General features: G+C 48.1%; 1 protein-coding gene across 2 annotated transcripts in view; it reads left to right on the top strand.

Annotated features, from left to right (window-relative positions):
- Positions 1 to 18,146, top strand: part of LOC137564370 (polymeric immunoglobulin receptor-like) — a 50,960-nt gene that overhangs the window by 3,270 nt on the left and 29,544 nt on the right. The window contains exons 2-6 of one of the 2 annotated variants that reach the window (XM_068278156.1): positions 6,189 to 6,274; positions 8,805 to 9,122; positions 12,110 to 12,445; positions 14,216 to 14,539; positions 16,551 to 16,874. In XM_068278156.1, the coding sequence (XP_068134257.1) occupies positions 6,226 to 6,274; positions 8,805 to 9,122; positions 12,110 to 12,445; positions 14,216 to 14,539; positions 16,551 to 16,874 (1,351 nt within the window). In that variant the 5' untranslated portion in view covers positions 6,189 to 6,225. Of the gene's footprint in view, positions 1 to 5,956; positions 6,275 to 8,804; positions 9,123 to 12,109; positions 12,446 to 14,215; positions 14,540 to 16,550; positions 16,875 to 18,146 lie in introns of those variants that run through there. The other variant, XM_068278155.1, reaches the window with a different exon arrangement.

The following is an 18,146-nucleotide window of genomic DNA, read 5'->3' as shown; positions in this document are numbered from 1 at the left end:
ACGCGGCTGGCAAAGTGCCGGCTGCGTGTGCTGCTTTTTATTTCATTAAAATCGGCCCAGCAGGGCCTGAGCGGCAGCCGCTGGCGGTGTTGGACGAGCTGAGCTCGTCCAGACCGCTCAGCTGGTTAATTAAAGAGAGAGGAACTTTCTAATGGTGGAGACACCGGTGATCCCCATCTTGCATCACCTACCCAAGGTCCACAAACCGGATGTTCCCCCTAGGGGCCGCCCCATAGTTGCGGGCATAGGCTCCTTGGGAGAGCGTTTGGGTCAGTGGGTCGATATGTGTCTCCAGCCCTTAGTCCACAGGCTACCAGGCTATTTGTGAGACACGGCGCATCTTTTGAGCAGCTTTGAGCTCCTGGAGTGGAAGGATCACCATACCTGGGTGACCATGGATGTAACATCGCTCTATTCCTCTATCCCTCACTCGCCCTCAGATCATTAAAGTTTCATTTGGATAGATATGCCTCTTTTTCTCCGATGGTTAGGGACTTCCTCGTGTTGGCGGTGGATCATCTATTGAGCCACAATTATTTTATGTTTGATGGGGTTTTCTATCTCCAACTGTGCAGAGCTTCTATGTGAGCCAAGTTCTCCCCCTTCCTGGCAAATTTGTACATGGGATGGTGGGAGGAGCTCTGCACCTTTGGAGAGGACAACCCCTTTAAAGGGGAGCTGAAGTAAGAGGTATACAGAGGCTGCCATATTTATTTCCTTTTAATCAATACCAGTTGCCTGGCAGCCCTGCTGGTCTATTCCTCTGCAGTAGTATCTGAATAACACCAGAAACAAGCATGCAGCTAGTCTTGTCAGATCTGACTTTAAAGTCTGGAACACCTGATCTGCTGCATGCTTGTTCAGGGGCTATGGCTAATAGTATTAGTCTGGTACGCTGGCTCCTCCACCAGAGACAGATACAAACTTCAGAGGGTCATTAGATCAGCAGAGAGAATCATCGGCAGACCTCTCCCTTCGCTTGTCCACCTCCACAACTCCAGGCTGCGCACAAGAGCACTGAGGATTGCCGGCGACCCCTCCCACCCGGGCCAGCGGTTCTTCTGCAGACTTCCGTTAGGCCGTAGGTTTCGGTCCATCGCCACCAAAACCTCAAGGCACAGGAACTCTTTCTTTCCCTCAGCGGTCACCTTCCTGAACTCCCTGTAGGTCATTCCATCCCCTCCACCACTGTTTTCCGAACTGCACCTTGCCGCCCCCCCCCTGTTTTCCGAACTGCACCTTGCCGCCCCCCCCCCCCCCCCCCCCCCTTTTTTTTGCTTGTTTTTGTGTTTGCTTTTTGTTTGCTTTTCTTGTTTGCTTGTATTGCCTTGGTTGTGTTTATGCCTTTCTGCTTTTATACCCCTGTTATCTATACTCTGCTATCGACACTTTTTATCTCTACTCTGTTAATTGCTTGTGCCAAACCCAATTCCGAGCATGACCCTGTTGTGCCTGGCGAATAAAAATGATTCTGATTCTATTAGAGGCAGAGGATCAGCAGGGCTGCCAGACAACTGGTATTGCTTAAAAGGAAATAAACATGGCAGCCTCCATATAGCTCTCACTTCAGTTCCCCTTTAAAGACACTCTGAAGCGAGAATAAATCTCACTTCAGAGCTCATAGTTAGCAGGGGCACGTGTGCCCCTGCTAAACCGCCGCAATAGCGCCGCTAAACGGGGGTCCCTTGACCCCCAAACCCCCCACTGCGAGACTTGGTCGCTCCTGGAGGCAGGGCTAACGGCTGCAGCCCTGCCTCCAGTCGCGTCTATCAGCGGCGCATCGCCGCCTCTCCCCCGCCCCTCTCAGTGAAGGAAGACTGAGAGGGGCGGGGGAGAGGCGGATATACGCGCTGACAGACGCGCGTGGGGCAGGGCTGCGGCGGTTAGCCCTGCCCCAACCAGGAAGCGCTGCCCCGCATTACAGAGGGGATTTGGGGGATCAGGGACCCCCGTTAAGCCGCGGGATAGCGGCGGTTTAGCAGGGGCACACATGCCCCTGCTAACTCTGAGGTCTGAAGCGAGATTTATTCTCGCTTCAGACTCTCTTTAACCTGCCTGGCGTTCTATTAAGATCGCCAGGCAGGCTGCGGGAGGGTTTTTTTTTAATAAAAAAAAAACTATTTCATGCAGCCAACTGAAAGTTGGCTGCATGAAAGCCCACTAGAGGGCGCTCCGGAGGCGATCTTCCGATCGCCTCCGGCGCCCAGAATAAACAAGGAAGGCCGCAATGAGCGGCCTTCCTTGTTTTGCTTATATCGTCGCCATAGCGACGAGCGGAGTGACGTCATCGACGTCAGCCGACGTCGTGACGTCAGCCGCCTCCGATCCAGCCCTTAGCGCTGGCCGGAACTTTTTGTTCCGGCTGCGCAGGGCTCAGGCGGCTAGGGGGGCCCTCTTTCGCCGCTGCTCGCGGCGAATCGCCGCAGAGCGGCGGCGATCAGGCAGCACACGCGGCTGGCAAAGTGCCGGCTGCGTGTGCTGCTTTTTATTTCAGCCAAATCGGCCCAGCAGGGCCTGAGCGGCAGCCTCCGGCGGTACTGGACGAGCTGTGCTCGTCCAGACCGCCCAGCAGGTTAAGAATTTCATTTATTGGTATGGTAAGTACATAGATGATCTGCTGCTGATATGGGGAGGTCCCCAGGATGCCTTGCCTGATTTTCTTTCCTTTTGTAATAACAATGGTCTTAATCTCTCCTTCACAATGTGTCACCACTCCACTTCAATTGATTATTTAGAATTAACTATAAGTGGCTTGCAAGAGTCGGGGAGAATAATGACCAGGACGTATAGGAAATCTTGTGTGGGCAATTCCTTATTACTGGCCACTAGTTGCCTCCCAAAACATACCCTGAGGGCGATTCCGTTTGGGGAGATGGTTAGAGCAGCCAGAAATTGTTCTGACCCAGGTGTACTGGAAAATGAACTTAACTTGGTATATACCCGACTCAAGGAGTGAGGCTATGATGACCTCTCCATTGAGAAGGCCAGACAGGGTTTTACAGAGGGAACGCAGCAAACTGTTTCGGAGAAACTCCGGTTGCAGGACTGGGCAACGTAAGGGCACATCTTTCGTAACCCCGTACAGTCTAGAATATAACAAGGTTATCAACGTTATTAAGAAATACTTGATTATCCTGCATATGGACCCAAAACTTCGTATGGTTCTCTCTGAGGGATGTAACTTTTCCTCTCGACGCGCCCCTACTTTAGGTTCTAGACTGTCGCCCAGCTTTTTTCAAAGCTCCACCAAGCAGTCCCCTACCTGGTTAACATACCAAGGTTCCTATAAGTGTAGCTATAACACATGCAGATACTGCCGTGTTCATAATCAAACATGCAAAATCCTTTCCATTTCTAAACAGGAAAGGTTTGACATGCGTCAGTATATCAATTGCCACTCCAGTAATGTAGTGTATTTAATCACGTGTGAAGCATGCCAATTACAATATGTAGGATGCACCACCCGGCCTTTACGCCAACGCATTTCAGAACACTTTAATGGTCCCGGCAGGTGTTTGAGTAATAATGCTTATATCACACAAGTTTCTAGTGTGGCTAAGCATTTCCTACATACCCACCAGGGGGATATGTCACACTTCAGATTCCAGGGGATAGGGTGGGTGACTTGCCCACCCAGAGGAGGTGACATTCTTAGACTGCTCCTCAAACGGGAGGCTTTTTGGATTTGGAGGCTGGGTACCCGGGTCCCAGCAAGTCTCAATTCCAGGCTGGATATTAGTTTGACTTATAACATAAGATCCCAGTAATTTCATTACTTCATGTTTTCCTTTTTCCTCCCTACTATGTCTTTTTGTTCTATCCATTTTTACGCTTATGGAAACTATGCTTACCCGTACTGCTGTTCTACAATTGATATGGTACCTGATTGTATACTGTTTCATGGTTTTAAATTTTGTTATTTGGCTACACCATTTTATATATATATATCTTTGTATGTATTACTTTAAGACAGGAACCACTCCCATCCGGGGGTGGGTACCTGACTATATATACCTGTAGTATACACCTGTCTGTTAGCTATGATTAAGGAGCCATTTAGAGCTCCGATGCGCCTGTACCTGTTTGTCCTGTGATGCATTGAAGAAAGATTTGGACGTTTTAACTGCCATCAGGTGTAGTGGGATATCTCTCTTTGGAAATAGTCTAGCACCATACAAAATAAATGGGATACAGTCGGGGATATCAAACTTGGAGAAGGACTTAGGAGTACTCATTGACAACAAGTTAAATAATCGTACTCAATGCCAAGCTGCTGCAGCTAAAGCTAACACAATTTTGGGATGCATTAAAAGGGAAATAAAAACTCGAGATGCTAGCATAATATTGCCCCTGTTTAACTCTCTAGTAAGGCCACATCTGGAATATGGAATTCAGTTCTGGGCACCACTTTACAGCCAGGAAAGATATTGCAGTTTTAGAGCAGGTGCAGAGACGAGCAACAAAATTGATACGTGGGATGGAAGGTCTCGCTTACCAAGAAAGGTTAGATAAACTGGGTTTATTTAGTCTAGAGAAAAGATGCCTTAGAGGGGATCTAATTAACATGTATACATACATCAGAGGGCAATATAAAAGCTTGGCGTATGAGCTTTTTGTCCCTAGGCCTTCTCAAAGGACTAGAGGACATGATCTGCGCATGGAGGAAAAACGTTTTAGCCATTTATTTAGGAAAGGGTTCTTTACAGTAAGAGTGAGTAAGATGTGGAATGCATTGCCACAGGAAGTAGTTATGGCAAATTCTATACCTGCATTTAAAGGGGGCTTAGATGCTTTCCTTGCGTTGAAAGACATCCATGGCTACAATTACTAGGTAATGCCCAGTGATGTTGATCCAGGGATTTTATCTGATTGCCATCTGGAGTCAGGAAGCAATTTTTTCCCTTTTGGGGCTAATTGGACTATGCCTTGTAAGGGTTTTTCACCTTCCTCTGGATCAACAGGAATATGTGAGGGAGCAGGCTAGTGTTGTACTTGTTCTCTGGTTGAACTCGATGGACGTATGTCTTTTTTCAACCCAAATAACAATGTAACTATGTAAATTATCCGATTTTAGAGCAATTGGATTTCCCGCTTTTTTTTTGTGTCTTTTTTTCTCGATCAGAGTGGTGGTAATTTCTGATCAGTTTTGTGCAAGATTGTATGGTAGATTGACCATTTCGTAATATGGAGAAGCAAACAATTTTTTTCTGAGTTTTCAATCTTTTTATTCATAATTGGAGAAAAATTGAACACGTGTGTGGTACCTTAGTAAGATTTTTCAAATGTTACAATCAATTAGAAAACTTTATTGTTATGCTGGGAATACACGGCTCGATTTCGAGCCATTAAGATGGCTCGATAGATCATATCCGACATGTCCGAGCACCGTTCGATCATTTTGCCGCTCGATTTCTCATTGAAGTGAATTGAAAAAAGATAAGAAAAACTAGCATAACATAAGAGAATCGAGCGGGCAAAACGATCGGGCGCAGAATCGAGCGCCAGAATCGACCTGTGTATTCCCAGCATACAGAGCAGGGACAAGGTCCTCCAGCACCCAAGACTGAGACACCAAAGTGCGCCCCTCCATCCCTGCCACTCCAGCCATCACACACTGATTGCTATTAGACTAAGAGGGCCACAGGGCCCACAACCTCCCCAACACCTTAATATCTAGTTCTCTGGCTTGCAGTCACTGCTATGTATCCCCTTTTCTTATTTCTTTCTGCTTCATACACAATTAGGAATTACAGCTGAATAAATTGTGCGCCCCCTCCGACAAAGCGCCCTGAGGCTGGAACCTCTCCAGCCTATGCCTCGGCCCGGCCCTGCCAGCATAAATCTTGAATTGAAAAGAAATGGAAAAAATTGTATGTTGTATGGCCACCTAAAGTTTGATATAGTAAACTTCTGATATAGTAAACTACTTTGCCCTATCCCTTGGAGTTTACTGTAACAGGATTATTCTACTGTATAAAGTAATCATGTGATCTGTTAAAGATTAGGAAGGAACCCATTTATCTGTATTTGCTCTTTTTATCTATGTGTGCTTTGTACTCCGGCCCCCATGTTTATTTTGTGAATGCAGAATTCAGCTTTGCAGCATTCCGGAAAATCATCATTTGTTATCGTTACCCTTCCATAAGCCCCTCTCCTATTATATCAGCCGTCTCCTGTCCACTCCGCAGTCTAAGCTGGATCGCTGTACCCGAGAGATAATCTACAATGGGTGTCTGCATGTTATTGCTGTCCGCTGTCACTCTGGTCTTCCCAGGTGAGTGTAGCTGATTCCTGACATTACTGGGGGCCGATCACAAGAGGTTCTCAGTTATAAGCTCGAATGAGATTTTATTGCAAGGATATTTTTGTCAACTTGGATGGCGAGGGGTGCAAATGCTAACTTTAATAAGGTTTGGGACCTTTGGGTGGAGAGCAAAGACTCAGAAACTTGGATAGCCAACTTGGATATTAACTACTTCACCCAAAAGAGGTTTTTACCCTAATGGACAAGAACGATTTTCACCATTCAGTGCTCATCCCATTCATTTGCCAATAGCTTAATCACTGCTAAGCACAATGAAATTATCTGTAGCTTGTTTTTTCACCACCAATTGGGCTTTTTGTGGTTGATATTTGTTTTCAGTAATTACTTTATTTTCTATGCATTTTAAAGGGAAGGTTCAGGGTGAGGGGAAAAAAAATAAAAATCCACTTACCTGGGGCTTCCTCCAGCCCGTGGCAGGCGGGATGTGCCCTCGGCGCCGCTCCGCAGGCTCCCGGTGGCCGACCGGGCCAGGCCGGCGGCCAGGTCACGCTTCTTCTGCGCTCCAATCTGCATTTCACGCGGGTGCGATGATGTCATCGGACGTCCTCCGGGCTGTACTGCGCAGGCTCCATACACCTCTCACCTCCAGGAATGCTTCACGCTGAGGGGCGTGAATGCGGTGACAGCCCCAGGACCGCCGAACGACGTGCAGTCCCGGGGGCGTGTTTTGCAGGAGATCGCGCGCGCTGATGCACATACATCTCCGCTTGAATGATGGAGCTCCGCTCCACCATCAGCCTCCCAGTGGTGATCACTGCTAGGAGACTGTTAGACGACGAAAATAAATACTCCGTACAGCGCTGCAATCAAAGGCAGTGCTGTACACGGCTGTCCCCCTGTAGGCTCGGGAGTGATCCGCTGTCATAGCTAAAGCCTATGACAGCCGATCACAGTGGTTGGCTGGCGGGGGGAGGGAGGGAGGGGTGTATAGAAAATAAATGAAAAAATAGATCCTTTTATTTAAAAAATAAAGAAATAAATATTGATTAAAAATAAGTAAACATTGGGGAGCAATCAGACCCCACCCACAGAAAGCTCTGTGGGTGGGCAGAAAAAGGGGGGGGGGTCACTTGTGTGCTGAGTTGTGCAGCCCTGCAGCTTGGCCTTAAAGCTGCAGTGGCCTATTTTGTGAAAAAAAAATGGCCTGGTCTTTAGGGGGGTTTAAAGAGACTCTGAAGCGAGAATAAATCTCGCTTCAGAGCTCATAGTTAGCAGGGGCATGTGTGCCCCTGCTAAACCGCCGCTATCCCGTGGCTAAACGGGGGTCCCTTCACCCCCAAACCCACCCCCGCAAACGTTAGTCGTGGAATTGGTCGTTCCTGGAGGCAGGGCTAACGGCTGCAGCCCTGCCTCCAGTCGCGTCTATCAGCGGCGCATCGCCGCCTCTCCCCCGCCCCTCTCAGTGAAGGAAGACTGAGAGGGGGAGAGGCGGAGATACGCGCTGACAGACGCGCGTGGGGCAGGGCTGCGGCGGTTACCTTGCCCCAACCAGGAAGCGCTCCCTCGCTGCACCGAGGGGATTTGGGGGTGAAGGGGCCCCCGTTAAGCCGCGGGATAGCGGCGTTTTAGCAGGGGCACGCATGCTCCTGCTATCTATGAGGTCGGAAGCGCGATTTATTCTCGCTTCAGACTCTCTTTAACCCTCCTGGCGGTTTGCAAAAAAATCGCCAGGGGGCAGCAAATCTTTTTTTTTTAATTTTTTTTTTTTTTTTCATGTAGCGAGACAAAGTCTCGCTACATGATAGCCGCTGCTCAGCGGCATCCCCCCAGCCCCTCCGATCGCCGCCGGCGATCGGAGATCCGGAGATCCCGTTGAAAGAACAGGATCTCCTGGAGGGCTTCCCCCGTCGCCATGGCGACGGGCGGGATGACGTCACCGACGTCATCGACGTCGTGACGTCAGAGGGGACTCCGATCTGCCCCATAGCGCTGCCTGGCACTGATTGGCCAGGCAGCGCACGGGGTCTGGGGGGGGGGGCGGCCGCGGCGAGAGGAATTGCGGCGGATCGGCGGGTAGCGGCGGCGATCGGGCACTGCACGCAGCTAGCAAAGTGCTAGCTGCGTGCAGCAAAAAAAAAATTATGCAAATCGGCCCAGCGGGGCCTGAGCGGTGCCTTCCGGCGGCATAGCCCGAACTCAGTTCGGGCTTACCGCCAGGAAGGTTAAGCCTGTGGTCCTTAGGTGGTTAAGTTCTGTGTGTGTGTGTCTCATCGAATCTCAGAATAGCAAGACTGCTTTTTTTCCCCCCTTTTAACTATCTTTGTTGTAGAGCTCCATCTGCTGGCAGCAAGTGGTACATGTGGAATATACTCTTAATATGTTTCGTGTTTTCTTCATTCGAAAATAAAATAAACTTGAAAAAGTTTTTTTGTTTTGTTTTTAATTTTTTTTTAACCATTAAACATGTGCAAATACAGATTCCCTTTAAGAAGATGGACTCTGTTGTGATTCTTCAACTTTTCCCCTTTCCCCTGCACAGCTGTAACGTTGGCCTACCGTGTGACCGGATCGGTGGGGGGTATTGTGGTTCTACCCTGTGGTTACCCACCTTCCAAAGAGTCCAGCATCCTGTGCTGGGGGAGGGGAAGCTGCTCGGCCTTCGGCTGTAACTTCCCAGTGGTCAGAGCGGAGCCCAACAAAGCGGCCTGGAAAAAATCAGATAGATACGAGCTGAATGACGGTGACGCTTCCCTGCAAATCACTGACGTTTCTCTGGATGACAGCGGCACCTACTGTTGTCGTGTGAAGACCTTGGATTCTGACCTGCAGAGAGAGATACAAGTGGAGATACAACATGGTAAGTAGAGATGGCCTGAACAGTTTGCTGGTGAGCAGTATTCTGCAAACATCGGCTGTTCGTATTCATGGCGAACATTTGGCGTGTTCCACCCCCTTTACATCATCATTGAGCTAAACTTTGACCCCTTACCTCACAGTCAGCAAACACATGGCAGCCAATCAGCTAGCACCCCTTCCTGGACCCCCCACCCCCCTATCAAAAAGCAGTTGCGGTGGCCATATTGGATTCATTCTCTGCTGGCTGCTGACTGTTAGTGAGAGCAGGGTCAGACTTCCTGCAGATAGGTAGGGAAAGCATTAGCTAGGCCTGTGTTCTTGTTCTTCACTAGCTGTAAAAGCACCCCAAACAGCCCTTTTGAAGGCTAGCACATCGATCTCCTGTGTTTTTTTGTGTGAGTGACACTCCACAGCCCACTGACACCCAGAGCTGTGTGCACACTACTGCTGTTGCCTCATTAAGTTGCAGGCACAGAACCATTCCTGTGCATTATTATGTCACTGTATTCTGATAGTACTATTGTATCTCTCTGTGTGAGACACTCCACAGCCCACTGACACCCAGAGCTGTGCATAATGGGATTTCTGCTCTTTAGGGATTAAAACATGACTTTGCATCAACACCGTAATTTTTGGTTGCACTTTTGGCTTGGATCCCTCTCTGGCATGCCCCTGTCCAGGTGTTAGACCCCTTGAAACAACTTTTTCATCACTTTTGTGGCCATCCATTGAAGTCTATGGAGATTCGCCTGTTCGCGAAGATTTTTGGGAACAGAAAATTCTATGTTCGCGACATCTCTATTGGTAAGTTACTATCCATCAATGCAAAGTCCAGGCAGAAACAAAACATAAAATCTAAAATGTTCATCTGCTACTCAAAGTGTTTTTTTAATAACATAAAGTTCTTAATAATAATTTCAGCAAGGTTTCCCCAGTCTGTATTACCTGATCCAAATTGCCAAGCTTACGGCACTAGTATTAGGTGTAGGTAGCCTGATGTAGCCCACAATATAGGTAGCCAAATGTAGCCTTCCCAGAAGTGATGTCACAAACTGTTCGCTGGTGAACATTTTCCCATGTAACTATCTCAGGCCTACCTCTGAGTCAGCGAGGTCCACCAGTAGTGCGCAGGCGCTAGCCTGATCCACGAGCGCACAGCCGGTGACGCTCTTCGCATGCGCACAATGTTTTGACTACGTAGTCGTGACGTGTGCATCTGACTACCAATACTCAAGGGGGCTACATCTTGATACCTATACTGGGGGGTAGAGATGTCACAAACTGTTCACTGGTGAACAGTTCCCCATGTAGCTACTAGCGATGGTCATTCTAATTCTGCGGAACGGAAATTTCTGTATTTCCGATTGGAAATCACATTTCCGCATCGGAATGCGGAACGTGGAAATTAGCGTGTGGAATTCGTCCGTAATCGCGAAAATTTCCGCTATACTGATAATTGGTAATTTTAAGCCAATCAAAAGACTCGGGATGATTCAGCCAATCAGAAGATGAGGATTTTATATTGTGGTAAGCAGTAGCGGAAATTTTCCCGCAGAAATCCGCTGTACCAATAGTCGGTAATTTAAAGCCAATCAGAAGACGCCAATCAGAGAATGGGAATTTGTATTGTGGAAAGTGGTAGTGGAAATTTTCGTGGATGTCCGCTGTACCAACAGTCGGTAATTTTAAGCCAATCAGAAGACTCAGGATGAATCAGCCAACCAGAGAATGAAGATTTGTAGTGCGGTAAGCAGTAGGCGGAATTTTCAGCATAAAAATTGAAATCCGCATAAATCGGAATACCGCCAGAATACTGCTAAATACCGTCAGAATACAGCGGTAACGGAAATCTGCATTGGCGGAATGCGGAATTTCCGCCAAATCAGAAATCGGCAATTCCGACCATCCCTAGTAGCTACCTCGGGGCTACTACTACCTTGGCGGCGCGCATCTTCCATCCCGTGAGCAATACTGATGAACTTCACCGACCTGGAAGTAGCCTCAAGGTAGCTACATAGGGAACTGCTTGCCAGCCCACAGTTTGACATCATTAACCCCAGTTTAGGTAGCTAGATTTAGCCCCCCAGTATAGATAGTCAAATGTAGCCCCCTTGAGTATAGGCAGGCAGAACCCCCCCCCCCATCATGCAGGGTGTTGTGTCTGATTACGCTGCCTGTGGATTTGCGCTGCCCCGCATGCGCAGTAGGAGACTGTGCGGCCACATTTCCTATAGACTGATGCTGCTGGAGGTAAAATACTAAATATCTCCGCTCCCACACCTCTTACATTCCCCAAATTTTCAGGGTAGAGAGGGGACCCCCCGAACTACCTCTTAACCAAATTGCAGCCCCCAAAACCCGCCGGTTCCCGAGATAGATTTCTTTAATCTATCTCCTGAACCAGTGGGTCTCGGGGGCTGCAATTTGGCATAGAGGTAGTTCGGGGGGTCCCCTCCCTACCCTGAAAATTTGGGGAGTGTAAGAGGTGTGGGAGCGGAGATATTTCGTATTTTATGTCCAGCAGCATCATTAACTTCACACTGAGCATGCGTGCTACTCAGTGTGTAAGGGAGCTTCCGGGTAGCGCAATCAGACATTACAAGGGCATAGCACAGTGGAGCATAAGTAGCTCACCACCCATGACTGGAGGGACATGTGATCTGGCATCCTCTTCAGGCTCCTGGACTCCAATAGCTGCAGGACGGTCATGTGATGACTGACGTCCTGCAGCTATGGCTACCAGGACTTTGAAGAGGAAGCCAGATCACTCGTGCCCTGGATGGTCAGAGTTACTTATGCTTTTGCTGTGCTCTGCATTCTTCTCCCTCTATGCATGCTGCTACACCCCCCCGGGACCACACCCCGGGTGGTGTCTGGCCCAGAAGCGGGCCTGCTAAACATAGCTGGTATGGTGGTGGTAAATGGAAGATCACAATCTCAAAAATAGTCTGTTGTCACTGGATTACATTTATTCTGCTTTATTGACAGCTCTGATGCTGCAAAACCTTGTACGAGGAGCAGTGGAAAATGTACTTACCTTACCCTGCAAATACTCCGCTAAGGATGGTAAGAACAGTATGTGCTGGGGACGGGGCAACTGTGGCCTCTCTGGATGTCCCCATAAGATCCTCACCAGCGATGGAGACAAAGTAACCTGGAACCGTTCGGAGAGATATCAACTGAGAGGAGACCTATCAACTGGAGACGTGTCCCTGACCATCAATGGTGTATTCAAGGATGATGAGGGAGCATATTGCTGTCGCGTGATGGTCCCAGGACCATTCAATGACCTGAAGACAAACATCCAACTGGAAGTGGAAGACGGTATGATTGTTTTATTGACCTTTTCATAGACCTGAAACTCATCTGAAGAGGAATCTGCCTTGTATTACAGTAGAATCTCATAGTAAACTCTGATATATTATTATTATTTAGTATTTATATAGCGCCAACATCTTCCGCAGTGCTGTACAGAGTACTTTGTCTTGTCACTAACTGTCCCTCGTAGGAGCTTACAATCTAGTCCCTACCATAGTCACGTCTATGTATGTATCGTGCCATGTATGTATGGTAGTTGAGGGCCATTTTTTTGGGGGGGGGGGGAGCCAATTAACTTATCTGTATGTTTTTGGGATGTGGGAGGAAACCGGAGTGCCCGGAGGAAACCCACACAGACATGGGGGGAACATACAAATGTAGATGTTGGCTTGGCTGGGATTCAAACCGGGGACTCAGTGATGCAAGGCGAGAGCGCTAACCACTACGCCACTGTGCTGCCCGATATAGTAAATCTCTGGATGTAGTAAAATTAGTCCTCAGGTCCCAGCAAATGTATCTGTCGAACTCCAGGCCTGAGGGCCAGATCCATGCCAGTATTTAGGATGGACTGAGAAAGAAAGGGATTTGTTCTACCTGATGGACCACACCTTTTCTGATTCAGTCCCATCAATTCATTTGAGCTGTATCAAAAATGTGTGAGGATCTCGGCCCGGTTTGGCATTAGTGAGGAGGAGGGATCCCGACCATGCAGAGAAGGTAACTATTGCAGCTCGCTCTGCATATTCTGTATGGACGAAAGGGAACACTTGGGGGCACAGGTGCGCCATCAGGGCTCTGCGCACAGAGGCCAGTCCCTCCTAAGCCTCTGCCTCGGCGCCACCCTTACTGTGCTTTACATGGTTTACATAACACCTGGGCAATAAGGACACTCCCCTAGCAACTGCACACAATGGTTTTGGAAAACCGGTCACATGGCAAGTCATTTGCAGTGCCAGTTCTAGACTTTTTGCTGCCTGAGGCAAACTTGTGAGGATGCAGCCCGACCCCCCCCCCCCCCCAGTTTGAAATGATCACACAGCATCAGACAATTTACTCTGCTTCTTATAATGTTCTCACATGACATGCTGCAGCTCAACACAACAGCACATTGGCTGGCTGTCAGTCCGTGACAAATACACTGCTCACCCTGAGCCACTTCATTCCTCCTTAATCAGGACAGCAGGGCCGCTCCTCCCTTCTGCTGTGCAAATCAAATAAAAACTGCTCCTTTCCTACCACCCCCCATCCTCGCTCACTGTCAGACTCCTCACACAGCACAACAAGCTGCTTTTCCCCAATGTTGCTCTCCTGCCTCCCCCCTCCTCACTCACTGCCAGACTCCTCACACAGCACAACAAGCTGCTTTTCCCCAATGCTGCCCTCCTGCCTCCCCCCTCCTCACTCACTGTCAGACTCCTCACACAGCACAACAAGCTGCTTTTCCCCAATGATGACCTCTTCACCTCGCTCTCCTCTCGCTTCTCCTCCTACTCTGACTGCATGCTGTAGGTGTAAACACAGTACAAAAATACTGTCCCTGAAATCTACGCACCTGATGCAAATGTTTCACCTTGCATCATGAGAGAACCGGCCCTGGTTATTTGAGGTTTTTAGGTATTTAGGCTTTAACAGGTGATAATGGGGATAAGCAAAAAAGTTTTGAAACCTGTCTGTTCATACAAAATACCCAATTAAATATGCAATATCTCTACAATATAATTTGTGGACAGTCTCTTCAATATAACTCTAACAGATCTTTCCTCTTTACATTCGCAGTTAACCAGGTCAGGGGGTCGCTGAGCGAGAAGCAGACGCTGCCTTGCTCATACTCCACGGATATCGGCAGATTCCCCACGTGTTGGGGACGAGGACATTGCGGGGTCCTGTCATGCCACAGTACGATCCTCTCTACGGATGGTGAAAACGTCACCTGGAGGGAATCGGACAGATACAAGGTGGACGAGAGCATAGAGACGGGGCATGTGTCGCTGACCATCAACAATGCCACTGAGGACGATGGCGGAGTGTACTGCTGCAGGGTGACCGTGCCGGGCATGTTCAATGACATCAAGAAAGAGATCCGTCTGGAGATACAGCACGGTACAAGCAGAGCCGGGACAAGGTCCTCCAGCACCCAAGGCTGAGACACCAAAGTGCGCCCCTCCATCCCTGCCACCCCAGCTGTCACACACTGATTGCTATTAGACTAAGAGGCGCCACAGGGCCCACAACCTCCCCAACACCCTAATCTCTAGTTATCTGGCTTGCAGTCACTGCTATGTATCTCCTTTTCTTATTTCTTTCAGCTTCAAACACAATTAGGAAAGACAGCTGAATGAATAGTGCGCCCCCTCCTACACTGCGCCCTGAGACTGGAGCCTCTCCAGCCTATGCCTCGGCCCGGCCCTGGGTACAATATTTGTACGAGTTTTTAAAGGACCACTATCGCGGAAAATTGTAAATTTTAAAATACATGTAAATACATACAAACAAGAAGTACATTTATTCCAGAGTAAAATGAGCCATAAATTACTTTTCTCCAATGTCGCAAGTAGTAGAAATCTGACACAACTGACAGGTTTTGGACTAGTCCATCTCCTCATGGGGGATTCCCAGCATGGTTTTTATTGTTTATAAAGACAAGGATTTATGCAAAGATGCTGGCCAGCCTCCCTGCTCAACTTTTTGTTGGCAGTTGGACGGAGAAACTGCCGTTCACTAAGTGCTTTTGAAAAAAAGGTAAACCCTGAGACTATCCCATGAGGAGAGCGCATGCACAGTAATGATGCAAATAGGACGAGGAACCCGGGAGTCCCAGTGACGAACTTCCTGTCCAGCGGCAGGGCCGGCACTACCATAGAGGCAAAGGAGGCAGCTGCCCCAGGGCCCCAGAGCTTGTAGGGGCCCCCAATGGCTACAAGAGGAAAAAAAAATTTCAAGTCGGCCTTATAGTTTTTGAGAAAATCGATTTTAAAGTTTCAAAGGAAAAAAAATACACATTTAAAAACCTGCCGACTTTAATGGTTAATAGCAAATCCACCTTAAATGCTAGAAACCCTAAATTTGCAGGATATGTTAAGGAGATCATTAGGAATAAGAGGAAAAAACAATTTTTCAAAAAGACCTTATAGTTTTTGAGAAAATCGATTTTAAAGTTTCGAAGGAAAAAAGTATACTTTTAAATGTGGTAAATGTCACTTTTAGTAGCAAACCTAACAGTAGTGTAATTTTACATGCATCAAACGGAAAGCGCAATAAATTTCCTGACGGGGTTTCCAGGGGGCCCATACGCAGCCGCAGCGCTTTGGCCAGGGATCGCTATACAGCCGCAATATGGCATTTTTTCCTATTTTCCCAATTTTTTTTTATGTTTAGAGTGTGGGAATTTTTTTTTTTTGTTTTAAATTATGTGGGGTCCCCCCTCCTGAAACTTTTTAACCCCTTGTCTCCCATGCAGGCTGAGGATAGCCAGAATGTGGAGCTCCGACCGATTGGGACTTCACACCCTGACTATACCAGCTGCAAAAAAGGTCCCCTAATGCCGATTTTTGTTCCGGGGTATATGTTGGGGGGGCCCCCCAGGTTTATTTTGCCCTGGGGCCCCATTGTTGCTTAAACCGGCCCTGTCCAGCGGGGAGTATGTCACACGGCGAATGTCTAAAAGGGGCGTGCGGTGCTATGCATTTACCCTGACGGCGCACTCTGCCACAGGATCATATGAATTATAGTGCGATTGTAAACATAAAAATCAAATTTCAACAGCAACTGGTCTGAGTGCATTAAGTGATAAAGATGCTAATCCTGCATTCAAAACTTGCAAAACTTTTTCTGCTGTTATGGTTTGGAGTTATATTGCAGCGATGATACCTCTGCATCCCTGTGTGCATTGGCGTAGGGATCACCATAGCAACCATAGCAATTGCTATGGGGCCCGGGTCCCTTAGCCACAACTGGGGGGGCCCGCTTGTCCCCTGCTTTCATTTTGTGCTTTAGTTTCCTTTATTTTTGTTTTATTGTATACTTCAAGTGTGTAAGCTAAAATAAGTTTTGCCATTATCAGTGTCCTCCTCATGTCAGTAACGTACAGTAACATTCCTCTTATTCTTCACAGCGGTTCACATGACTGTATCAGTGGGAGAAACAGTGAATCTGCCCTGCTCATACAGCACCAGTGAGGGGACAAATAGAATGTGTTGGGGACGAGGAAAGTGCCCCACCTTTAATTGCAGAGATGCGATCATCACATCGGATGGTGCCACAGTAGCCTGGGCAGAGTCTAGCCGATACGAAATGAAAGGGAGACTGGAGGATGGCGACGTGTCCCTCTCCATCCGTGACGTCACCAAGAAGGACAGAGGAAAGTATTGCTGCCTGGTGGATATTCCTGGACTGTACAATGACAAGACAACAGAGGTCAATTTGGAGGTGCAGGAAGGTGCGTGTTTTAGGAGTTGTCATCGGCACGGTTTAGTGTTTTGGCAGAGTTAGTGTTAGGCATGCAGTAGGTTGGACCAAGGGTTAGTGTGCCACAGACATTATGGGGAGGTATAGTGGTCAGTGGAGGCAGGGTTAGGGATTATTTCCACAGGGAGCTGCGGTAATTTCTAAATTTGAATCGCTAAGCTGTGCCATGCATGGCTATAGGGATTTTGCAAGCTTGCAAATGCTGCAATGCAGGGAGCTCGGGCGAGCGCCTGACTGCGGTACTCTGCTGCCAGCTGCCTGTACAGCGGCCACCTTGCTCTCTGTGCATATTAGCATTTTGCAGGGTGGCTATGGACTTGGGCAGCATTGCAGACAGAAAGGAAGAGGAAGCTTCGGCACAGGAGGAGATGAGCTGAGAAATGAGTGACACAGATGCCTGCTGTGGTGTGAAGATGAGCTAGCTACCTATACTGAAAGGTGGGAGGGGGGGGAAAGGAGGGATTAAGGGAGTCATCTGGTTACTTTTAATGGGGGGGGGGGGTCATCAGGCTACATATACTAGAGGGAACCTATACTGAAGGGGGGGGGGGGCAGCTGGTGACAATGGCCTAGGGCGATAAAGAGAACAAATCTGGCCCTGGGGAGGGTTAGTGTTAGCCAGAAATTTGGGGGAGTGTTAGTGTTTGGCAAAGGTGGGGGTGGGGTGTTAGTGATAGGTAGAGGAGAGGGGGAGGGTAATTGTTAGTGTTAGGCAGACGTTGGGGAAAGAATGTTAGTATTTGGGAAAGGTTGGGAGTATTAGTGTTAAGCATAGGTTAAGGGGAGTGTTAATGCTTGGCAGAGGTGTGTGTGTATGTGTGTGTGTGTGTGTGGGGGGGGTGTTAGTGATTGATAGAGGTTAGGGAGAGGGTTATTGTTAAAGTGAACCTTCAGCCTAAAAATCTACTTAGCAGCACTGAAAAGGCCTGGTGTTTTTTTAACAGTTTCATAGCATCAGAACTTTGTTTTTCTGACCCAAGTCTCATTTTTAGCTGCACAGAAGAAAACTGCCTGGGCATTTTTCTCCTGATGCTGTGCAAAGCATGATGGGATTCCTGATGTTGTTGTTTTCCTTCTGCTGTTTTAGTGCAATTTTTTAAAAAATTATTTTGAATTTGAGATTTGAAGCCTACTGCTCGCAGCTGGGAGGGGTGATCAGGACACAGGACAGTTGGAACTGTCTCATCCCTGTCACCTCCTTTCAACCAAAAAGATGGCTGCCCCCATAACAAAGATGGTGCCC

The sequence above is a fragment of the Hyperolius riggenbachi genome, chromosome 3 (genome assembly GCF_040937935.1).
Source record: "Hyperolius riggenbachi isolate aHypRig1 chromosome 3, aHypRig1.pri, whole genome shotgun sequence".
NCBI classification, from domain to species: Eukaryota; Metazoa; Chordata; class Amphibia; order Anura; family Hyperoliidae; genus Hyperolius; species Hyperolius riggenbachi.
This window is presented reverse-complemented; position numbering and strand designations above follow the sequence as displayed.